This window comes from Oryzias melastigma, linkage group LG24 (genome assembly GCF_002922805.2).
Source record: "Oryzias melastigma strain HK-1 linkage group LG24, ASM292280v2, whole genome shotgun sequence".
In the NCBI taxonomy this organism is placed as follows: domain Eukaryota; kingdom Metazoa; phylum Chordata; class Actinopteri; order Beloniformes; family Adrianichthyidae; genus Oryzias; species Oryzias melastigma.
The window spans coordinates 21,548,662-21,574,314 of record NC_050535.1 but is presented as its reverse complement, the minus strand read 5'-3'; the positions used below and the strand labels follow the sequence as shown (position 1 = coordinate 21,574,314).

Here is a 25,653-nt window from a genome sequence, read left to right as displayed (position 1 = left end):
AAAGGACATACTTTTAAAGTAACCATTTGTCGTCAAGAAGACAGTTTTTCCTCATTCTTTATCCTTCTTCTGGAATAAGGTGTAATGCTATAGCGTGATCTCCACCTAGTGTCCAAACTGAAACGTCCTCCAGGAATGTGAATGATCTGAACATTTTAGTTAGAACTTCTCCTTTAGAGAATCCATGTAACACTGGATGATATTAACAATCTCAGTATTTCACTGACACATTTACAGTATGTGAACTGGATCAGAATAATATGAATATAACAAAAACATATTATTGTCTATTAATGTCTTCATATAATAAACAAATCGTCCAGGTTCTTGTGGATCGAATAGAATCATTTCTAGAATTGATTATACTGATACCCAGCCCTAATTTTATTGTGAAAAACTGGTTATATTTTGAAAATAAACCAAATTTTCTCATGTATTCTGATGTAACTTCCTGCCAGAATTAACGCGGATCGCTCGCGCACAATACAGACCAGACGCTGAATTGATCTGCTGCATGACGCGGATCTTCTGCGGAGGACCGCGGCGCTCCACGCCTGGTGTGAACACATCATAAGTTAACAAGGGCGCCAAATGGAAGCGGCCTCCGTTATGCGGCACTTCCACGTCCAGTATGAACCAGGCGTTACTCTGCGTCCCTCTAGCTTACAGCCCCTCACACCCCCAACCTAACATTAGTGGTGCAACAAAAACAGTTAGAAATATAATTTCTATCCAGCTGTACAGCTTAGATCCAGATTCCAGCTCAGACAAGGAAAACAAAGACGTTCTTGGATCTATCTGTCTGCAATGCCACAAAAACATTAAAAACAGTCTTCATCTGAGTGGGTCTTTAGTGTCCAGAGAGAACAACTCTGTGTCTTTTACCTGTCTATCAGGACTAGCCATTAACAAAGCTTCCTGATTGAGGTTTGATCTATAGTAAAACCTTTAGTCAAAAACAACCTGAGAAACACTTGAGAATTTGAATGCATTGTGAATATTATTTGAGGGTCCCAAATGAAAAAGCAGATGACATAAAAAACAAGCAAGTTTTCGGTCCAGGTTCCTTTCCTTTTTGCTCGTTTTCTGTTACCGTGCAGGTTTTTGTGAATAAAGCTGTTCCTGCTGGGATCATCACGTCAGCGTTGTCACCAAAGCTCAGATCAGATCCTCTTTTCTCACCAGGAAAGTTTCAGTTTGCCTCGTTTTCATTTCCTCTCCCTTAGGAGTAGATGGTCCAGTAGATGATGTTAAAGAGGATGTAGGATCCCGGGAAGATGACCCGGGAGTACTTGTCTATGGCGTGCGTGTCGATCCAGACATTGCTGTAGGCTCTGGAGCCGACGTGGCCGGTCACCTGGTCGTTCTCCATGACCAGCTCAGCCAGAATCCTCTCCCGTCTGACGCCGTTCTCTTCCGGCATGCCGTAGTTCCCTGTGGTGTTGACGTCCTCCTCGCTGTAGCTGGCGGACATCAGTCCAGGGTGGGCCATTCCACAGGTACACGGCAGCTGAGAGGAAACCCACAGGTCCCACAGACAACGGTTAGGGGAAAAAAAGTTTCAAAAGAAGTATAAAACACCTGAAGAAAATCTCTCAAAATGCTGTTTTTGAAAAGTTGATTTTAGTTAATTGTTTTATCACAAACATGATCATGATTTACTATTGGAAATTCAAAATGGCTTCCCTGTGTAATGCGAAGTAAGAAACACTAAACACATGATGAGATAAGCTGACAGCATCTCTGTTAACCCTTTAACACCAGAGCTTTAGCTTCAGTGTTTACTTTAGTAAGTCTTCAACCGTTAATTAACGTAATTCCAGTGGATTCTGAAGTGGAGAACAGCAGCTTTGTGCTGATATCCAACACTTTAGTAATGTGTTCATGTCAGCGTAATGGTGCATTGACGCCGGAGCGGCAGAGGCGTCAAGTTTCAATGTTAAGTCAATGTAAAGACATAATCTGCTGTGGCGCGATTTTGGCGGTGGGCACAGCGAGCTTGACGCGGCATCTCAATCAATCAGAGACTCAGCTTTGGACACGTTTTCAGTGACTAGATCAAAGAGTAGAAATAAACATTGAAGATGGCGTTTGATGTGAGGATTTTGGTCATGGACTTCCATTTTCTCAACTGCTAGGTTCCCAGAAACTGTCCCAGTTACTGTTGGTTAAAGGCAGGATACACCCTGGATAGATCGTCAGCCCGTCACAGAGCTCATTGAGCTGATGGACTGTCCAACAGCTGAGCCAACAGATGTGGGCTGAGAGCCTCTTGTGTTGGGCAGATTTTACCGTCACAACAGGGATTTATTGAGTATAAACCCCTGTTGTATATAATACTAAACGTTATTTATATACATTATGTATATACATTATGTAAAAAATTTATATATAAATATACATATATATTTATACATATATATATATATATATATATATACATTTTTTTTTCTTTTTTGTTGGACCGGATGGAAAAAAATGCCGGATGGGGGGGATAGGGGGGTGTCACAAAGGAAAGGCTTGGTGGATAGCTTAGCGAGCTCTTCTCCCCAGACTCCATCAGAGCTGATGGCAATCGCTGCTGTCCAGACGCCCAGCAGATCTAGTGAGGTCTACTGTCCAGGGCGGCGGAGCCTGCTCTGCTTGCCCGCCGCCGGTTAGCTGCCCAGCAGCCTGGAGAGCTGCTGCAAGTGCTGTTGGATCGCTCTAGCTTCATGGGTTGATGATGTTTTTCTTATTTTCATCAAGACAATAATAAAAAGATTCTCCAGTTTTATTTGTATTTCCCCCTCTTGGGTTAGAGCTCAAACTGGACCTCAGACAGACAGAAGTAACGTTTGAAACGGTCCTCAGGTGAAGCTCTCACTGCAGGAGTGAAGCACACAGAACCAGAGAGACTCTGAAAGATCTGGTGAAAACAAACACAGTGATGTGCTTGCTGGTGCCTCTGAAGAGATCTCCAAAACATATAGACTCAAGCTACTCGACCAACATCATCCATGATGTGACAACAAATGAATTCCAGAACAACTTCACAGCAGGAGTGTCAAGGCGTTGAGCAGTAAATATGACAGGCGTTTGGTGTGAATGCACCATAAGGAACTTAACAGAAGCTGCTGTTCTCTGTGTCAGAATCAGTTCATTTATGTTTATCTCCAAAATGGTCAAAAGTTATGGTATGTTAAGTAGCATGTTATTTAGGTGTCGCCGACAACATCTCCGTTGTTGAAGAGTTAAGATTTTATGGAGAGAAATAGACTCAATGGTGTGTGCCTAATTCTTGATTTGTGACTCAAACAATGCATTTTGAGTGTAACTGTGAGTTCCTGCAATTTTGTTTTCACATGTATTCTCAAATATCAAAAACTTACAACATGTAAAAAAAATGCAATTTAAACACGTACAACTTGAAATCATTTAAGCAAGTGGAAAAATCTCAAGTTTAACCAGATATTATCCACAGTCTAAGTTCAAAGAAGCTGATAAGAAAACTCTGATGACCCAGTATCCTACCAGCATTTAAACGCATCATCTGCACACAAATATGGAGACATGAAAAGAGTTTCATAACCCATCATGCACTTGTGATTTTGATCCGCGCTTAAATTTAGTTTATCTGTGTGTATCAGGTGATTGGTGCGTACTATTAACAAATTTGTATGGGTGGGGGCCATTTTGAATTTGTAGTTAGTTTTAAGCTGGAGTAATTTCAAGTTGTGTGTGCATAAGTTGTGTTTTGTATTTGTACATTTTTGATGTTCAAGTGTACATGTCAGTACACAATTGCAAGAACACACAGTTACACACAAAATGTATAGTTTGAGTTATAAATCAAGAATTACACGTGAACAAATCCAGTGAGTCTAATTCTCTCCATGACATGTGAGATAGTTCATGTTATGGTGATTGTGTTGGGATGCATGTGAATGCTCCAAACCAGCAGCACAAAGAACCCACCTTCTCTCGTAGCTTCCTCTCTTTCCGCTCCTGCAGAGTGGACAGGTAGTTGACCGCAGCGTACTCTATCACCGAGAGGAAGACGAAGACGAAGCTGACCCAGAGGTAAATGTCCACAGCTTTGATGTAGGACACTCTGGGCATGGAGGCGTTGACTCCGGTGATGATGGTGGACATGGTGAGCACCGTGGTTATACCTGTGGATAACAAAGACACCCGTTCACCTTTGTGTTTCTGCCTCACTGTAAAAGTGTAAAAATACACTAAATATAAATGAGCCTCTGAGACATGAGTATTTTTCTATTGGTTATATTTTGGGCAACAGGTTCATGCTTGAAGGATACTTTCGGACTTTTAATTTGAAAAGACTTTCCACGGTTAGCTGCACATATGAAAATGTAGCACAGGGTGGAGTAACTGTGCAGTTTGAACACAAGGAAGTTTTGAAGAGGAGCTGGTGGCAGAAGTGGACTCCATTCTCAGATTGAGTCATCAGTCGAACATGCAGAGACTCATTATAGAGGGGTTTTAAGATGTGAGGTTTGAGACATCTAAACAGCGTTCTTTTTTTTTTTTTTGGTTCCAGAATATTGCTTTCAGGTCTGAAAATAAAATCTGTTTACAATAGGGTGTTCAAATGAGTTTAATGGTAATGTGGGCATCGCGAAACCTGAATCTTAAGACCTTTTTTACTAGAGAAGTTGTCTTATTTTCTGTCTGACAAGAAAATGATCTTATCAAGAAAGTTTTTCAATGGCAAAATAATCTTAATTTGAGAAAACATGTCTCAGTAACTGGAATTATTTTACATAAAAAATAATTCTTGGTAGAAACATTTCTCTTACTCTGTTGGAAGATTTTCTGATTGAAAGATAATCTGCCAACGGAATAAAAATGCCTTTTTTTAAGGACTTTTTCTACAGCTAAAACTGTCAGACATGACTCCCACTAGTCATTACAGAACTCTTGAGATCCAGAGAGAATCTTCTACGAAACACTATACATACAATAAGCAAACAGACCTATAGAGCAAAATCATCCAAATGTCTGGTAAGAAAATCTTCTGTGCTACAGATTCTCCGGCACGACAATCAAATAAAATCTGCATTTAGTGTTTGGTAAAGTAAGCAAATGTCCTGGGAGCTCCTCCTCGTTCCAATATGTGCTTCGTTAAATCTTATTGAGGTTTTAGACAACAGTCAAAGATTAAGAGTTTTCACCGAGAGGGACTCTGGCTGGGACGGCCCGGCGGTCGATCCAGAAGGACACCCAGGACAGCATGACCATGAGGGTGGCGGGGAAGTACGTCTGCAGCAGGAAGAAGAAAATGTGCCGCCGCAGAGTGAAGTTGATGTACAGACGGTTGTACCAGCCTGGAGAGGAGGCAGAGCAGAGGTGAAGCGAAGTCCTGATGGAGAGCATGATGCAGCTTTTCAGCATACCTGTGCTGCTGTAGAAGGCAAGCTTTGTGGTTGTGTGAAACTCCTGAATGAGAAACTGGGAGAGAGAAATTCTCTCATCTGTGTTGAGGGACCTGTTCCCTTCCTTCCAGTACAACATTAGATCATCATCTGTGTATGCATCTGTGGACACAGAAGAGAGAAACGTGTCATGGTTCAAACACATCCACAAACCTCCTCCACTGAGGACCGGACTGCAGCGACTCACAGCTTTCAATCTCCAGAGAGCACGTCTGGGTGTCGAGAGGAAAGCGGCTGAGGTCCATGCTGCACATGGCAGTGACGGTTACTCTGAGAGAAACAGCAAACAGTCGATCATCAGACATGGAAATACTGGAAGGAAGAGCCATGAAACACTGACACATTTACCCAGATCAAACAAACGTTATTCTCCTCCATTCTCATTTACTTATCCACTCCTATATTCTATCTTTTATTTAGTACTCTCTGCTTCTGATTGGTGCAGTGTGATTCACGTGTTGTTCCTCTTTCCCACCCCCCTCCGGAGGAGAAGGAGAGATTTCAGGTTCCGGGTGGATCGTCTGAAATCCTGTTGTTGGCCGTGGAACATGCCTCTGGCTCGTCTTGGCCGTGGACCTCGGGCCCACCTGAACCTTAGTTCTATCTGAATCAACTATATTCAGACACATAGTTGTAGACTTGATAAGCTAACTCCTCTTTAATAGTCCTGGTACATCGCATGTCTGCATGTCAGCCCTAAAAAATCTGGGTTTTTTGCAGTTCTTCCTTACTGAGAAGGAGGGTCTAAGCAAAGAGATAACCAGTTTTATTTAGTCTGTTTAGTTTAGCAACCAGCTATTGTTTATTTTAAGATCGACTTTCTGCTTTTGTACAATTACCGGTATGAAGCCCAATGAGGCAAACGTTTTGTGATATTAAGCTATCAACAGAATTACAAATTACAAACTAATTTTAGAGCTTCATTTGAAACCAAAAGTCATCAGAGTCATGACTGAAGAGGAGGAACCAAAATAAGTTGATTGTTTATTACTAAATAAAGCAATTTATATTTAAAAAAAAACTGGAAAGTTTGATGGTATAATAATAATAAAAATAATCAAATAAAGTAATAGTCAGTAAAAACAAGAATGTTTATGAAATTGAGTCAAATGTGTGAAACAATAAAATCTGAATTTGACGTTGATGTCAGATAACTTTTTATGATACGTTCAATTTATATGTTTAGGTCAAAATCACATTGTCCTATTTTAGAGTTGATTTCAAAGGCATATTTTTCCACTAATAGTCACATTTTAATCCCCTGTTTTTTTCTTTTTTAAAGGACTTGATGTACACGGACTGGGTTTAAAAAGGACTAATAATGAAGCTTGTCTGAAACTGGGTCATGGAACAGGACAATGATCCGAGCACAACAGCAAATCCACAACAGAGGGTTTGCAAATGAAAAGGACTCGATGTTCAGGCCCCATCCTGATGGAAGTTCTGCTGAAAAAGCAGTGTGAGCTCTACAGAACTAAAACGAAAAACTAAAGTTCAACCAAATCAATGCAGAAAATGATCGTTTCCTGTCATTCCTGCTGTTCGCTTCAAGCAGCTGCAGCATCAACTTCAGAGTTCAGCGTCCAACCTGCAGTTCCAGTCCCAGAGCTTCATCATATCGGCACTAAAAGGCTCCTTTTGGTGTTACTTTTGGTGTTATCTGCTCTGCATCGTCACGGAAACGATGCAGGGACCACAGACTAGGCAGAGATTTGATTTCCTGCACTCAGATGCAAAATGAAAATATATAATCCAGCTGACGGCATGGAGCTATATGGTTTGTCAACAAACTGTCCCCTCACTCTCCAATCTGCCTTAGCCTGGAAACTCTCCCAGCAGCTCCAGCAGATTAAAGCAGGTCATGTGACGCGTATACCTTCATCACAAGCACTCAAAGTTCTGATTGCCGGGAAATCCGGCTCTGTTGCAGGATCTTATTGTTCGGGCGCCCAAAGTTTGAAAAGTAAATTAATTCGGGATGTTGGTGCGCGTCTGAAACGTGGACAGGACTGATGTCATTGTTTGAATTTGGATTGCTCCCATCTGTCAGGAAGTCAGCACTACGCCTGAGTGGTCACAGGGATGATGGCCAGCTGTTACTCTGCCAATGAGGATTAGAGAATCAGCTATCTTGGCTCAGGCTTCCTATCGCTCACCAAGATTACTGGGTCACTCTCATGTCAAGTGGCTTTTTTTATTTTTCCCTCACTTTATTTTTTTTGTTCCTTCTAAATACCATTATGGGTAATTAGAGTAACTTGATTCACTTAAAGACCCAAAAACTTTGTTTTCAGTTCATGAACATCTTCTCCATTCACGATCTCCTTAATAGAAAACAACTTCATGCGAGTTTTAAGCACAAATCGATGTTTTTTTTAGTTTGATAACCACATGGGAAATGTATCAAACCACCGAGCATAAACTGATCTGGACACCTGCCCATCCAATCATCTGATTACAGCTGAATTCATCAGAGATGTAGTTGTGTGATTGCTTAGTAAGCATTCACAGTGATTCTCCTGCTCCTTTCTGAACGTTTTTCAACACGTAGAAACTCAATCACAGCGATTTCATCAATCTTGGGATCAAAACGTCCAGCTCATTCAGGAGATTACTGCTTGTATTTTGGGAGTTCATGAACTTTTTTGAAGTATTGAGAAAAATATGCCCCATAAGAAATGAAAGAGAACATTTTTAAGTTTAGTATTTATAAATAAATTAGCAACAAGCGTTTCAATATGTTGATGCGTTATGTTTTCATCTTTTGTAGTAATTTTCACAAAAAATGGCATTGAGCTGCAACATGTCTACTGTCTAATTTAGTTCAGTGAAGAATCTTAGTCTATTTTGGAGTTTAGCTAGTATTTAAGCAATGTGCTAGCTTTTTTTTGGCTAATTTGACATCTACTGAGGGATTTTATGCTAATTTGGAGCTTAACTACTATTTTAGCAACATGCTAACGTTTTTGGCTACTTTTTTATTTACTGGGGTGTTTTTAGGCTCATTTAGAGTTTAGCTTCTATTTTAGCAAAAGGCTAATGTTTTTGACTGATATATGTTACTGAGGAATTTTAGGCTATTTTGGAGTTTTTTTTTAAATTATTATCAAAATGTAGCACATACAAAGAATCATATAATACATTCCATATAATGAGCCAATACTGAGAATTACAGATAATGAATTTGAACTTGCCAGGGGGTAACAAAGGAAGGAAAAAGAAAGGAAACATAAAAAACATATAAAAAATATATAAAATAAAATTAGATGTCAAACAGGTCCAGGCTTCAGTTGTCTTAGCAGCTTTTGTATTGGTACAGGATTCAATATTTTTAATATACAAAACCATTTATTTGTAAAAAACATAAAACTCTTGGTTTTTGTTAGCATATTTAGATTTATGTATATAATATTTAGCGCTATTTTGGAGTTTAGCTAGTAGTATTCAAGCAATGAGCTAGTATTTTTTTTTGGCATCTTCTAAGGTTTTGGCCTAATTTGGAGTTTAACTCATATTTAAGCAACACACCAAATATTTTTGTATAAGGGTTTTTAATCAATTTTACAGCATTTTTTTTATAAATTTAGGTCAACTTCAGCCCTCTTTCATTGTTATTTTAAGATATTTCGAGTCTTTTAGCATTTTGCAAATAGCTTTTGCATGTTCAGCAAATACCTTCAGCAATTAAAGTAAATTGCATCACCATTTTTAGCAAAATGTTTTAGCATCTTCAGCGACTACTTTGAGCAAAAAACATTCACAGTAGTATTATTGCATTATTTAATAGTCCTTTCAAACCTTGACTTTGTATGGAGAGCCAGTTTAGACAACGAATGCAAATAATGAAAACCTTTAGACATTAAAGAAAGCAGAAACATGTAAAATTAAAAACAGAACATACATTTTCTTGTACTTATAATTTATATTTTATTGTGCTTTTTTGTGACGCATAAAAAATTGTTTTGATTTTATAATACCAGAGATGAAGAGCTTCTAGAGTCTGAACACCCCCTTTCTTTTATCAATGCAAGGCATACAGCAGACAAAAATTTCCGACATAAATTTCCTTCAGGGAGTTGAAGACAGGTTAAAAAATGTCCGAACAGTAAAGCAGAACATAAAGAAAATGAATGTGGAGTGTTTTATGGTCCAAAGGAACATCAGCTCATCCTCATGTCTGTGCAATCAAATATATGTCGCCTAATATCCTTCTGCCCATCAGAAGGAGTGTCATCAAGAATGAAAGTTAAGCTGTAGAAGACTGTGGTGAACGCAGTCATCTGATGCAGAGACAGGAAGCAGAGCTGGAGGTAGTAGAGATGAAGATGTTGAGGTTCTCTTTGGGAGAGACCAGGTTGGATCAGGAATGAATCCATCAGAGGGACAGATCATGGTGGATGTTTATTTGATTATTTTTGTGTTTATTTTTATTACTATTTTCATATATATATATATTTTTATTACAATTGCTTTCCAGTAAAGATTGACCTTTGAGCTGATAAACATCAGATCTTTTTTTCCCAGAGGCAGTATTGATTTGATGAAGTTAATCAAAGTGACACACATCTGATGACTGAACGGCTGTATCCAACCAAGCTCTGCCGTAATCCCACATTTATATCATGTGTTGTAACTGAGACTACGCCCAACAAGAAGTCAACGATTTCCAGATTCAACAATACCTGAGACTGTAGAGCACTTTGCCATCAGGGTACACTCTCAGCATGACGTTGTCCTTGGTGGTGTCATGTGTGAAGGACTTCTTAGAGTGGACGAAGAACATGTCGGGAACCCAGATCTTCTTCACCAGGCGGCCGTCGAATGTCATACTCTGGTTGGTGTTGCTTTTAAAAGACAGGCGCTCGTCTTTCCAGTAGTGCCTTAAGTACAGAGTCATTGTGAAGTCCTTGAAACACAGAGAACGTTTGTCTTTAGTGCTGTGTCAAAGATCACAGTGTTCTACAGCTCGCTCCACGTACCATGTCAACCTCTGAAATCGCATCCAGGCTTTCAACCTGAACATCCACTCCAACTGGAACAGCGGGTCCTGAAACACACACACAGCTGTTCATGAGCACCAACACCATTCGAGTCATCTATGACGCGCTGATGGGAGTCCATGTGAACCAGGATCCTCGTTAGAGCTGCAGCATTAGGGTTTCTTTTAGGGTCGTGACTCCTTTTAAAGCTTTGAGTCAAACACTGACTTCTGCTCTCTTTCATCAAATCCTCATAAAAGCTAATGCCTGGACATTTCTTTGAAGCAGCACAGAGCCAGTGGAGTGAGCACCCTAATCCTAATTGATGGTAACCGAGAGTATGTAGCTATTGTTCACATTTCTCAAAGTGAAACAGAAGACACCATGGCGCTTAATGTTCTATCCTTAAAAAAAAAAATCGAACAAATCAGAAAAGGATGAATGATCTTCTTTCCATCAACAGCTCTGCTGCACATGCACTAAACCCTCATCTGTTCCTAGTGTCTAGTTCAGGTTCTGGAGAAGAGAAGATGGTATCTTCACATTGACTGAATTTCATAAACTTCATAATCATCATTAAAACACTACTGGGAATGATTTTTTTAAGTAAAAAAAATTGTCATTGGGGGACTTTCAGTAACAAAAAGGGAAAATCTAAAGTTTCATTGCTATGCTGATGACACTGAGCTTTCTACTGAAGGTGAAACCAATGATCTCAGACTACAAGCACATCTTTGACATACAAAGGAGTGTAAATTCTCAATCGTGACAACTGAAGTCAGATCAGATGAGACTCTGGTTACTATGATAATCTTAGCAATCGTGTAAACATTTCCACACGGAGACATAAATATACAAGTTCATGTAGAGACATTGGCCCATTCAACTACTTTAATTTCTCATCAGACTTTTCCAAGACTTTTTTAAAAGTTGTGCAGCTATAAATATTCCTGCAAGATATATTTATAACATTCTTTCTCTCAAATTTAAAGTAGACAAGCTTCATCGAGTTGAAGTACACTCAGCATTAGATGTCTGATAACAGACAAGGAGTGACTAAACTTTAAAAAGTGTGCTTACAAAAACACGTTGTCTTTTAAAGTTTAATGGAGAACTTGTATGTCTCCAAACTGAGACAATTTATTTATCAGCCTCCCTGTCCATGGGAGGAGCACAGTCACCAGCCCTAATTATTACTCTTAGCATCATTTTTTCAAAAACTTCACAGTTTTAGTTGTAGAACTTTTTAAAATAAATTCTCAATATAAGAACTATTCTATTGTAGCGAAAGCAGAAGATGCAGGGGGATGATGGGGATGCAGCAACAAGAATGCTCTAAAAAAAAAAAAAAAAGCAAATGCAAGTTAGACACCCATCAATACTGAAAATAGGACAGCGTTTAGGTTTGGAGTTGTCACGCTGCCAGTGGAAGTGCCTTTATACTGCCGAGCGATTGATTTTTCCTGAAGCGATCAAAACTAAAATGCTAGACAGACCATTCAGCGGCTAGGCTCCTCTCTATTTGAACCAGCTCTACGTCCCTCTGGGAGGTAGACATAAACGTTATTATGAGACCCATCCAGATCATCATTTGATCTAGTTTCAATTGTGTCTCACTAGCATAAATCTTCACCACTGCTCCATAAAAACATCCATCAATCTGGGTAATGTCCAGCCGTATGGTTCTGATCCGGATGTCAGCTGGACGAGGAAGTGAAGATCTTCATGGACAGAACTTCCTCCAAAATCCTGATTCTTTCTCCTTCCAGTTCACCAAAGACTCTTTTAGCTAATTCTCCAATGTTTATTGACTGTGATCAATACATTCAATCATTGGTTTCTCAGAGTTCTTGATAAAATAATCAAAGCTAACATCAAAATGCTCTTTCATTGATTTACAATCCTTTCCAACTGCGGTCAAATGAGCCGCCGTTCACATTTCCGTGGTCACATCAAGAAGCTCCGTGGAGTCTGGTGGAGATTTTCCAGCGTTCTCAGTCCTGCTACCGTAAGTATTGGATGAAACTCACACCAAAAATCCAGTGATGCTGATTTGACCACAGAAATGTGAACGGCGGCTCATTTGACTGCAGTCAATGTGAAGATACCATCTTCTCTTCTCCAGAACCTGAACTAGACACTAGGAACAGATGAGGGTTTAGTGCATGTGCAGCAGAGCTGTTGATGGAAAGAAGATCATTCATTCAATTAAAAAAAAAAATTAAAAACTCAAAACTCAATTAAAAACTAAAAAATATGAGTTTTATCAGAGTGAGACTTTAAGATTATTTGCTTTTTTTGGTTTCTTTAGCTCTCATGTTTATTCGTATCATTTTTATTATCTCTAACATGTTTTGTTTGTTCTCACAGTAGATATTTCAGTTGTTTTTTACCTGTTTTGTCTCATCTTGTCTACATCAGATGATTAGTCTTCCTCCAGTCATGGTAAGAAAGACTGAATTCAAAGCAAATCTCCCTGTGAAATCTGTTCTTTTCCTTACAAAGCTTTCAAAAGAAATAATAAATGAAATAACAAATGAAATCCAATCTAGATGCTGTGAAAAGAGTTTGTTCTGCATTTTGGGGATTTACTCTTCTGTTAATTAGATTGAGAGCTTACACAAGGCTTTGGTTTGTTTTGTGTAGCCGTTAGTGTTTGGCAGCTGCGACTGACAGTTGGATCGTCGGCTGTCCCCATCACATCCATCCAGAAGGGCTCAGAGAGTTGGGGAATGTATCTTGTGTTTTCAGGGATAAAAAAACAATGCAGAGTGCTTTCAAAGTGTTTTTTGTAAGTTTGGTAACAAAGATGTCAGGGATGGGGTGGGTCTGATGATTCCACATTAAGCCTTTTCTGTCAAACATCTGTGTTGTGGACACTAAATAAAATCCAAATGCAACGGAAATATGAACATAGAGAAAACTAATAAAAGACTGATGACGTAAACAAGATCAGTAAATGACCTTACAACACTGAACTAAAACCCAGACATTAAAATACACTGAGGAACATCAACTTGGGCCCTGCAACAAACTAGTAACCTGCTACTGTTTTCACCCAACAGACTCTAGAAACCCTGTGACCACGAAAGGGATTCAGCAGGTTCAAGGGATGGATGGATAGAGGATGGACGGATGGATAGAGGATGGACGGATGGATAGAGGATGGACGGATGGATAGAGGATGTGTGGATGGATAGAGGATGTGTGGATGGATAGAGGATGGATGGATGGATGGATAGAGGATGGATGGATGGATGGATGGATGGAGGATGGATGGATGGATAGAGGATGGATGGATGGATGGAGGATGGATGGATGGATAGAGGATGGATGGATGGATAGAGGATGGATAGATGGATAGAGGATGGATGGATGGATAGAGGATGGATGGATGGATAGAGGATGGACGGATAATGAACTTAAATAAAGACAGCTGATGATTGTAAAATGAGAGACTGAATTGTAACACATGATTTCCTGTGAGGGCCACATAACTGTTTTCTTCTCTGATGGGGGGCCGGGGCGGTTTGTGAGCTAACAGAAAGAGTGAAACAATCTAAACGTTTGTCTAAAATGAAAACAACTGTGTTTTTCCAGAGAGCTACACACAGCCACATTTTAACAATCTCTTTCTGTAATCTTCACAGAGAAAATGAATCTAAAGAGTCCATAAAGTAAACCAGTATAGAGAATCCTCTCCTGTCATGATTCTTTTGAGACGTTGGAGAGCTGCAGCTCCTCACACAGAGATCTTATAGACATCTGGATCTTTTAGCTCTTTAGGTTGTTTTATTTAACTTATCAATAACTATTAACTTGTGCAAAAAATGAAAAACTGATGTAAAACTTTTTTTTATATTTTTAAGTGTAAATTATGTTGCTATGTTAAATTATGTTTATTTTCCTCCCAGATAAAATGTACAAAATACAAGATAAAAACAAAAAACATTTTGTTACTATTCAACGTTTAAAGTGAAACAACAGAAAACACAACAACCACAAACCAAAATACTAATTATAATGTGCAAAATGAAAAGTAAGAAAAATGAAGAAGGTTTGTAATCATGGTAAATCTTAACATTTAGAAATATCAAATATCTCATCTTTGTGAAGCTGATTTGGTTCTCAGTATCTGATCTGCTCTGGAGGAAGTTGTTCTCATCTTTACACAGGTTAACTGTGAAAATTTGGAACACAAAAGTAGGGGGATTGCTCAGTCCAGTCCTTATATACAGTCAATGGAGAAAACTAAAACTAACCGTGAAGATGAAACCCGCAAATTAAGATTACAGATGTGAAGCTCCTCACTAAACACTCTCCCCACTTTTCTCATAGACATTTATAAATCCGAGTTTATAGAATAAAAACTAAAATCTGATCGCATCGCAGAATTATGTGGGTTTGAAGAACTGTACATTTCTGCACAGACTGGAAAAGATTGATTGACAAGGTCTCCGGCCAATCAGGACGCAGAACAGGGTGCGCTGTTAAAAAAAAAAAAACAGCATGATTGCATTGAGACCAGGAGAACTGTATGTGGAAAGAGAGAGAAGACTGTATTCTGTTCTGTTTGATGGGGATTTGTTCAGATAGAGGTACAGTAGACGGGTGGAATAAAAAGTCCCATTCTATGAGGGTCTGCATCATGTGGCCAGATTGACAAAAAATAATAATGGATCTCTGAAAGTGTTTGGGGGCCGGTCCAGGGCCGTAGTGTTTGGATGGTGGGAGGAAGCTGGAGCGTCTGGAGAAAACCGACACATGCAGGGGGAGAACATGCAAACTCCACACAGAAAGGTCCCAGTCGGGATTAGAACCAGGAACTTCTGGCTGTAAGCTGAGACCGCAATCATCCCAAGTTGTATTCTACAAGACCCGTAAAGCAGGCTTAGTCTGAGTAGGACACTGACTAGCAATACTTCTGACTGAAGGCAAGTCTGGTTTTGCTGTACTTGCTTCTTCTTAGCAGAAACATGGGGTCATATTTTTAGGTTTTTAGGATGGCAGAAACAAAAAAAATGACCTCTAGCTGGTAGCTGATGGTGGATCAGGTGTTCCTGTTCTCGCAGTCTGTCAGCATGTCATGCTGCCATCCTAAAAACCTAAAAATATGAGCCCATGTTTCTGCTAAGAAGAATTAAGTAGTTAGTAGACCTACACTTCTTTAATGTATCTGTTGTTGAGACACAGAGAGAAGTGTGTGTTGTGATTGTATGTTCATTTTCATCTCTACAGTCTGTTTAGATACAAAAACATGATCACATTTGTCAATCGTGGTGTTTTATTGTGAAAGATTGGTTATATTTTGAAAATAAACTGGATTTTCTTTGATGTAAATTCCTGCCAGAATTAAAGCAGATAAATAGCCTTCCGTCGAGGACCGTGGAGGACCGTGGAGGACCGTGGAGGACCGTGGAGGACTGTGGAGGACCGCGGAGGACCACGGAGGACCGTGGAGGACCGTGGAGGACCGTGGAGGACCGTGGAGGACCGTGGAGGACCGTGGAGGACCGTGGAGGACCACGGAGGACCGCGGAGGACTGTGGAGGACTGTGGAGGACTGTGGAGGACCGTGGAGGACTGTGGAGCTTCCGCGTCCAGTGTGAACCAGGGGTAAGTTTCCAGTATATTGTAGGCTACATTTCCCAGCCAAAAAGTACAAATTTGGATTTGCTGGCTCAAAACGACTGACTATGCTGTGTAAATCAGAGCCAATGGTTGCAGTCTGGAGACCAAACAAAGCTGAAATTCTCAGAAACCAACATTTGCTTCAGTGCCAAAAAGGAAAGTCCATTCAGTGAGTATTTGCAAAGAGTTCACATTTTCTTCTGTGCCATCTAAAAAGAATGGTTTCCACTCAACAGCTCTAGATCCGTGCAGAAGCTCCCGATCAAAGGCTGCTGTTGGCTAAAGAAAGGCTTTCCAAGAATTCCAAGGAGGTTTTAAACTTATGTGGGAATGTAAGTGTGAAGATGTAAATGCGCAGTGATTCACACTTTAAGTCCTGCTCATGTAGCAGATTAAAACAGGAGTATTGAACCAAAAGCTACAGACCAGAACTGCTGTGATTAATCACTGGTCCACGGCAGCATGGCTCAACATAATCCTACTGCGTTATGTCATCTCTGCAAACCAGGCGCTGGACAGTCTCGCTCTCCTGTTTACACATGAGGAGAGATTGGTTGGTGTGGACTGAGATTTAGAGGGGAGTCTTAAGGAATACTTGACATAGCTAATGGCTTGTCTTGACTTCAAATTCGAAGAAAAGAGTTCACAGTCTCCCATCTGTCAGCACGATGAGGGGAAGCTTTGCTGGGTTCCAGAAAGATGAAGCTCTTACCTCCAAATCCCGGTCGCATGGTGAAGTCATGGTCGTCTATCCTCAGCAGCTGTTCGGACTTTCTGCCCCACACTTTAGTGACGTCTGGGCTTCTCTTGACAATGGTGCTGATAGAAAACGACAATGTCGGGGTGAATATCTGATGGGAAGCTTCCTGAGAACAGAAGAGCTGGTGCAGTCGTTTCCACCAGCCGTCATGTTTTCCTCAGGTCTTAAATAAGGAGAGTTCTAATGTTATTTTAGTAACAAACAAACACCAGCTCACTGTTCAGTCACACTCCCCTACTGGAAAATGACCATAATCATTTGAAGCAACAAATTGGCCAAGAGTGAACGTCACACATTGTTTTGGCACCAGCATCGTTTTTTTTTTTTTTGTTTTTTTTTTTGTTTTTTGGTTTTTTTTTTTGTATGTGAAAAGCTTAAAAAGTTATTCTTTCCTGAAGAAAGGATAAAACAGGTCACTTTTCAACTGAATTTGGAAAAAAACTTTAACCAAAGTCTTCCCAGTTTTTACTTATGGCTGTGGATAATTTCATAACTTATACTCTCTGTAGATATTTATTAAATCCGTCTTTAGGATGGATTGAACGTGCAGAATTTTTCCTGCTTGTTACCTTAGTGAATGCAGGAATGAGTGAAAGAATGAGAGAATGAATGAATGAATGAATGAATAAATAAGCAAATAAATGAATGATTGAATGGATGAATGGATGGATGTGCAAATGAATGATTAAATAAATGAGAGAATAAATGACCAAATCAATAAATGAATGAATGAATGAATGAGAGAACAAATGAGCAAATGAATGAATGAATGACCGAATGCCTGTATTATCATTGCAACAGGTAAACAACAACAGAAATGCTCTTTTTTAGGTAGATTTTGTTTTACTTTGTTCCAAACACAATGAAAAATGTAAAAATTCAATCATTTACTGAATATAGTATCCATACATTATGCTGCATAAACTTCAACATGCAGTCATGTGATGTGCATCTATTGACTGTATAGGAGAACTGGATAGAGTGAGTGTGACATCACTCCTTAAAAAATGGTTTACTTCTGACGACAACAAAGGAAGTCAGTTCAGTCGTCATTTTTTCCTGATACAGACGGAGCCATGTTGAAACCAGGAATGGTCAGTAAGCTGGGATTGTTCTGAGTTGGTCAGAGTCATGTGAGCTAGTTAGAAGGTCACACGTCTACCTCTGGCTCCACAAAATCTGTCAATAGACGGTTCAAACTCACTTCTATTGAGGCATGTGATTGATCAGTTTATGATTTATAACTTTAGAATTAAAAAAATAGACATAGGTCAAGTGTTCTGGGTTATTAGTTTCTTATATTCTTTTTTGGACTATTGAAGCTCATTGGTAAAATAATAATAGTAAAAAAACTATAAGATGACTGAGATTTAAAGACATTAAATGTCACACTTGTTTGTAAGACCAATGTTTATGCAAATTTACAAGTGGAATCAAGTATTTAAATTAGCATAATCTCTGAAATCCTCCTCGCTCAGTGATTTTGATCACCATGGCTCGATTTAAAAGGGGTAAATCTGTACATCATAGGTAATAATCTTATGAACCTTCTTACTCTAAAGGATAAGACAGGATTAGCGAGGTCTTAGTAAGAGATGAGGAAGTAGGCCACCCTCTAGACTCTGTGACAATGTCTGATTAAAAGATTGACACTGTGCCTTCATTTCTGTCATCCAGATTTAAGATTAAGATTCTTGGGACAAAAAACAGTTATAGTTCTACTTTAAATGACACAAAGAATAAAAGGAAACATAAAAAAATAAAAGCATACCTGCCAAACCTGTCATTACTGAATCCTTCCGCTAAAGACAACTCACGCTTTGATCTGAAACAGAAAGACGTTTTTCACCGGACTGAAGGACATTTGGTGAAATAAAACTGTTAAATTAATCCACTTAATTCCTGGAGTACTGGAAACATACAAGCCTTTGTTGGATTGAACTCTACAAACATCCATTGTCACATTTACACGCTGTACAAAGGTCTAAATAAGTGAAAAACTGCAACATGCATCCACAGGTCTGAACAGCTGAGGGTCCGTCAGCTGCTTGGTTTTCAACGGACTTCATCAAAAACACACACGGTCCAGGTAGTTAGCAGTAGGTAGTGAAAGGAGGCACAACAACCAGGGCTTCTGTGGAGCTAAATTGAGGCCAATATTATTTGAAACCCAAATAAAACAAATTAGAAAAAATATTAGTGTTTGGGCCAAAAAAATGTAAAATGTCCAAAACTTTTTGCTTTTCTAAAAAAAAAAAAAAAAAAAAAACGTAAATATTTCTCGGGTTCGAATCTCACTGTTGCAGGTATTCACTTAAATTTTTTTAAATATATACCGGTAGTTACATTTTGGTAATGTGCAGGACTGTGTAATAGTTTTTGTTTTAAAAATGTTGTTCATATCACAAAGAAAATGTGTTTTATGCGTTATAAAATGTAACTATGTTTTAAAAAAAAGTTAAAACCTCCAATAAAACTCTTGTTTTTACCCTGTCTGATACAGCCATTTTCTGACCACAGTTCTCAGAGTCAGTGAACGCACCGGGACTGAAGTCACCATCATCGTTTTGATTGGTCCTTATTTTGATTAGCTTATTTGACATTATTTTTATTAGATAATCATACATTGTGAAAAAGAAAAAAGCATTTCTGTTAATCCATTTTAATTTTCAAATGTGATATTTATACATGAATTTTGGTACAAATGAGCTGGAAAACATTTTGAAAATTAAATGTCAAATGCCCTTTTCTTTATCATTTTAATTATGTCACAGAATGAGCGATGTAGAAGAAGAAAAAAGTGTTCAGAGGATTGCTTTTTCATTTTATTTAAGAGACAAGTAATGCAGTTACATTGTGAAAATGAAAAAACATTTCTGTTTATCAATTTTAATTTTCAGATTTGATATTTCTAATTTAACTTTGGAACAAATTTACTTGAAAGTTACAGAATCAATTGTGTGGAAGAAGAAAAAGAAGCAGTTTGGAGGATTACTTTTTCATTTTATTCAAGAGACAAGAAAGACAGGTACTATGTTAAAATGTAAAAGAATTTCCATGATTGACTTTTATTTTGAGTCATGAACCCTTCCATACATATATTCACAGTCGTGTTATTGCATTTTTCACTGTCCTGTCATTTACATTCCAATCAATCCCATAATTCACTGAATTAAATTGGCGTTAAATGACAAAGGTGAGTCAGTTTTCACAGATTTTTCCGTTTTGGATTAAATCATTTCTGCTTGATCTTAATCTGTTCAGTTCTGTTAAAAACTGTTTATGAATGTGCTGATGGAGGAATTTGATGGAGCATTTTTATGTTAACTGTGAGGGCTCCAAATGTCTCAATGACGCAAGCTCCTGCCTTTAGTAACCAAGCATCTGCTGTGGGAGCATCAAGCTGTTGCTGCCCTGCCCCTCCAGTAGAGACCAGTGAGGCCAGCGGATGCGCTCCCATCCGAAATCCTTTGAAAGCTGACAGCAGGGAGGCAAAGTGGCTTTGACGGGAACTATCTAAAGACGTCCAGGCGGGCTGGAGAGGATGCTAAAATGCTGGCCCTTCCTTCCGGCTGACTGACCTCTGCCACAGGCACAACAATAGCAATAATTCAGATAATTCAGGAGGCCCATTAAAACTCAGATTAAAGGTTACGTAATCAGAGTAAGTGATTTTTCAAAGCAGGCCCGCCCCGTTTCACCGCTGCTGCTGAAACAGAGCGGGTTTGCAGCGGCGAGCTCAAACCTGCTCTGTCAGCTCAGCTTTCCTGGTGCAGCTTCTGATGGAAGACCTTCTGATTAATGACAAACTGACGGACAAAAACACCAACTTTTCTAAAGTCTCAGTCCAATCATCTTTTGTAAAATCGTTCTTAATAGTAATTATGCCGTTTTTAGCAAAAATCCAAAAACCTGTGAGGTTTTCTGGGACATAGTTTCTGCAGAGCGGCAGTATTAGAAATTTCCCTCTGAATTGTAGGCGGGACTGTTGGCACAGAAGTAAGCCTTGGCTGATATCCCATCATTCCTCACAACCCCAGGCTAACATCACCAGTGCAACAAAAATGTTGAACAATATCAGAGCTTTAAAGTCGTACAGTTCTGATCCAGATTCCACTTTAGACGAGGAAAACAAAGACGTTCATGGATCTGTTTGACTGTGAGTGGATGAATCAGAAGGAGCAGGGAGACTTTAACTTTCCAAGAGCTTTTTCAAATGTCAAATGTTTTTGTCTACTTCTGATTCGTCATGATTTGAATAAAGAAATACTCAGAAATGCAATTTTAATCTTAAATAATTTTATATATTTCTTCTATCATTAGAACAATGCCACATTTATATGTTAAAATCACCAATTACAGAATTGGAGTGGTCTTTAAATAAAGAGCTAACAGAACCGGAACTTTTAAGTTTAGGTCGTTTATTTGTGTTTTTACACAGAAATTACTCAGGGACAGTTGAATGGGATTTACATGTTTATTTGGGTTAATTTTTTTTATTAGATGGATACAAAAAAAAGACAACCTGTATATGAAGCTAAATTTGGGCAAATATCATTTGAAACCCAAAATTACAACAAATTTAAAAAATATTGGTGTTTGGCCAAAAAAAAGAAAAAAAAAAGTAAAATGTCCAAAACTGCTAAGGACGTATTGATGCTTGTTTCTAACACAGTAAGATGGCGCTCTGAATGGACTAGATCAGCGTTTCAGACGCACGGTTTGTACGTGATAAAACTCTGCTTTTTACACTCGTCTTGGGAAAACTTCAGACTATGATAGTACAGACTACACAGACATTTTCTGACCGTAATGATCACAGTTCTCAGAGTCAGTGAATTCACCAGGACTGAAGGTACCACCCTCATCGATTTTGATTGGTCCTCGTGTTAGCCCCGCCCCAACGCAACACAACAGGGCAAAAAGTTTTAAAACTGAAATTTTTCAGATTCGAAAACAAAAAAAAATTGAAACTGAAAAAAAAGTTCTGAAACTGAAATCTTGAGTTTTGAAACCTAAAAAACAGAACATTTGAAGCTGAAAATAATTATGTTTATTTTAGAATAGAAAAAAGTTGTTGAGATTTTTTTGACCAAACACCAATATTTGTTTTATTTATTTTATTTGGGTTTCAAATAATATTGGCCCCAATTTAGCTCCATACAAATATCTGACATGGAGTGAGAACAGCCTTACCCCAAATTTATTGCCACACCCATTGCACCAACTTTCAATTATAGTCCTGTTACCTCTCTAGTGAGAACATATCCAGACCCAATAGACTAATTTAGAGTATAACTTCTGTTTTAGACTAATTAGGTTTACTGAGGAATTCTAGGCTATTTTAGAATTTAGCCAGTATTTAAATGAGCTAGTTTTGTTGGCTCATTTTGCATCTATTAAGGTTTTTTGGGGCTAATTTTTAGTTCAGCTCATATTTAAGCAACACACAATTTTTTTCTTTTTCAAATTGGCATGTATTGGGGAATTTTAAGCACTTTTACTTCAAATTTTTCAGAAATTTGGGTCAACTTGAGCGCTCTTTCATAGTTTTTTAACAAAATTTCTGTCTTTTAGCAAATTTAACATTTTGCAAATAGTTTTTGCATTTTCATCAAATCGCTTCACCAATTAAGGTAAATTTTGTCACCATTTTCAGCAGAAAGCTTCAGCATCTTTAGTGAATACATTCAGCAAAAAGCGTTCACACTAGCATTATCTAGTTCGTTCATCACTGGTTGATGTTTGTAATTGTAAATTAAAATCTTCTCTTATTGTATCCTAAATCGGCAGAATGTTTTGTGTTTTTCTGTTTTACTGATTGATTGATTGATGGATTGATTTGTTAGCAGGCGCTCTGTCCCCTTTTCAGTTTTTTTTTGTTCTGAGTTTACAACTCAAGGTTGTATTGCCTGTTTTTCCTTTTATTGAATAGAAATGAAATAAATAAATTTTTTTTTTTCTGAACTTAAATCTCTGCTTTGGCCTCTCAAAGTTTTCCAAGCGTCTGAGTTTTAACAAACGTAACTGTGTCACCGCTCCCGGATCTGGGCCATTGCCTCCTTTTTTGTCCTTTAACAGAACATCTGTCAGCAGCTGGAGCCAAACGTGCACGTGAGAGATTGCATGTTTCCTAATGCAGCTGCAGGAAAAAGAGAGGGCGGGGCTAAAGTCCAAATCCACCTTTGGTCACCTCTGAGACCTGCATTGTATTTGTCCTGCTTTCCCAATAGTGGGTTTTTGAAGGGAACGATTGTTAATAGAGACGGGTTTGCAAAAAACTGTCAAAATCAACGTCTTCTCAAACTGTGTGGGCCGTAGTGGAGGGAACAGGAACCAGTTTTCCCAGAGCACCTCCCACAAAACACCATGAAGAGCAAGATCAATGACTGTCTCCAAATCCACATGAGGACTGGATGAGCGAACTCCACTGAACCGTCATTGAACAGACACCATCCATCCATTCATCTTCTTGTCCGCTTCTTCCCTTTCGGGGTCGCGGGGGTGCCGGAGCCTATCCCGGCTACTGAAGGGCGAAGGCGGGGTTCACCTTGGACAGGTCTCCAGTCTGTCTCAGGGCCTCAATCACACACACATTCACTCTCACATTCACACCTAGGGGCAATTTAGAGTCACCAATGAACCTATGAAGCATGTTTTTGGACGGTGGGAGGAAGCCGGAGTCCCCGGTGAAAACCCACGCATGCACGGGGAGAACATGCAAACTCCACACAGAAAGGTCCCAGCCGGGATTCGAACCGGGGCCTTCTCGCTGTGAGGCAAGAGCGCTAACCACTGCGCCACCGTACAGCCCCAACACTGGAAGTCAATATTCACATATTTGGTCCTGTTGCCATTTTGTCTGACGTCACCATTAATAGGTTATTTTTTCATGATTAATAATAATCATGAAAAAATAACCGTCCAGCAGCCCCCCTGAGAAGATTTGAGTAAAAAGTGGGGCTGTGTATCGTTCCCTCTCACACGATTCAATACACATCTCGATACGTGATTCACAAACTGATACGTCAAGGATTCAATTAACTTTAAGATGAATCTGAAAAATGCAGATTCTTCCACCAAAAAGGGTAAAATCTAGATATTTATTATTCATATGGATTTTAGAGCCATAAATAATAATTATGATTGGAGGTCTTTTTGTTTGCATCGCATGAACAGAAAAAGACAAAGACAGTAGAAAAGTATACAGAAATAGAAACTGCAGCTAGCCAGAAACAAATGATTTACTTTTTGATTGATTTTATACCTTTTAACCAACATAATCTTGTTCATATCCGTGGTTTGCAAACGATACTGCAGTTGAACAATCAATATTCGATACATATCTATCTTTTACATCCCAAACCGAAACTGGTGTTACTCCCACCGATTGATCGATTTTCAGATACGTGTCTAATATCTTTTACATCCCTCGTAAAGAGAGATGTTAGAAAAATCCACTCTCTGCAGAACCATGAACCAAACAGACAGAAGCTCTTCACTCCTTATCCATTACCTGATGAAATCTGCTGTTTCAGCTCAGAAGGAAAAATGTTCTACAGACCATCTCTGCATGCAGGAATCAGAGATGCAAAAGTCAAAGACATTTCAGTTTAATGAGGCTCTGCTTCATGTTCAGTGATGATCTGCAGCTTCTAGTCTTTGTAACAACACACAAAAATCCTCTTTTGTTCATTAAAAAGGCATCTTTGAAAACATCAATGTTTGATGTTTCTGCAGATCAATCTCTTGATACTGTCGGAGCTTATATTTAAACTTTAAAATCCCTTAATGTTTTCAGAAATGAGCTTCTGTCCAAACACAACAGACCCTCTGATATCATTGCATCATCAACAGAAGCTGCAGATAAAGAAGATAAATCCTTTTGCTTGCAACCAGCTGCTGGAGTCATGCTAATTTCAGCAAAAGATTATTCCAGCAGAAAGATCAAATCACTTTAATGCATGAGTTTAGTTCGATCAGGTTCAGAACAGAACCAAGAGGATCCAGAAGCAGTCCGTCAAAGTGGAGCTGCAGTCTCAGAGTCCAAACTGACCCTTCGGGGCTCTCCGGCCCCCCTCCCCACTCACCTGACGTGTCTCTGCGGCTGCAGCTTCTGCCCCCTGGACGGCTTGTGGGCGCAGGACGCGCCGAGCAGCCCCAGCAGCGCGGCGAGCAGCACCACGTCCGTGTGCATGGTGTCCGGGTCCGGTCCCGCGGCTCACAGGTGCAGCTGGCTCCTGACGCCGTGTGCGCACAGGACGCACAGGACGCGCATCCCGCACACGCGCTGCGCGCTCAGCACACTGAGAATGCATACATTGTTGGATTGCATTTGGTCTCGTGGAGGAGGGGGAGGCAGCCCCCCCTCCCTCCCTCCCACGCATGTCAGAGGGCGGGGATTAGAAACGCGCCGTTTCCCCGCGCGCAGGTGGATGTGAGGAGAACCAGCAGCACAGAACCTCAGAGGAACCGACCTCACATCAGGTCTGAAGAAGCAGAACTCACGAAGATGAAAACTTTAGAAATCCAAAGGTGAAAACTGTGAAGTCGATACCAGTATGGGTCTATAGGAAGTTATGTAACCTAATCCAGGCTCAGTGATGGAGCTGCAGGCAGAGCCGCAGTATCAGCGGGTTAAACGCTCCAGCATCAGCCCTCTTAGTCTGCGCGGGTCCGACCCCCACCCCCATCCGCACTTTTACGCGCGGGCAGGGACGTGCACAGGACTTCTGAGGGACAGGGGCTCATATATGGAAGTTTTTTAGTTCCATCAGACTCAGAATTTTTTTCCCCCTGACTTTTTATCCTGAATTTTTAAACCTCTGAATTTTTTTCTGATTTT

General features: G+C 39.5%; 1 protein-coding gene and 1 long non-coding RNA gene across 3 annotated transcripts; one reads left to right on the top strand and one right to left on the bottom strand.

The window, feature by feature from the left end:
• Positions 1-821: 821 nt before the first annotated feature.
• Positions 822-25,279, bottom strand: gabrr1 (gamma-aminobutyric acid type A receptor subunit rho1). Of its 2 annotated transcripts, XM_024291823.2 has the most exons (10): positions 24,899-25,279; positions 18,580-18,633; positions 16,761-16,867; positions 10,418-10,485; positions 10,121-10,344; positions 5,626-5,708; positions 5,400-5,540; positions 5,178-5,330; positions 3,958-4,154; positions 822-1,510 (listed from the first exon to the last, which is right to left on the bottom strand). In XM_024291823.2, the coding sequence occupies exons 1-10, from the start codon at positions 25,003-25,005 to the stop codon at positions 1,223-1,225; spliced, it is 1,422 nt and encodes a 473-aa protein (XP_024147591.1). In that variant the 5' UTR covers positions 25,006-25,279; the 3' UTR covers positions 822-1,222. The 2 variants fall into 2 exon arrangements, with proteins under 2 accessions (XP_024147591.1, XP_036066425.1); XM_036210532.1 differs by having other exon boundaries at positions 5,178-5,540.
• Positions 16,020-17,079, top strand: LOC118598158. Its single transcript, XR_004947273.1, has 2 exons — positions 16,020-16,217; positions 16,285-17,079. It is a non-coding gene; the product is annotated as an uncharacterized LOC118598158 (long non-coding RNA).
• Positions 25,280-25,653: the final 374 nt, after the last annotated feature.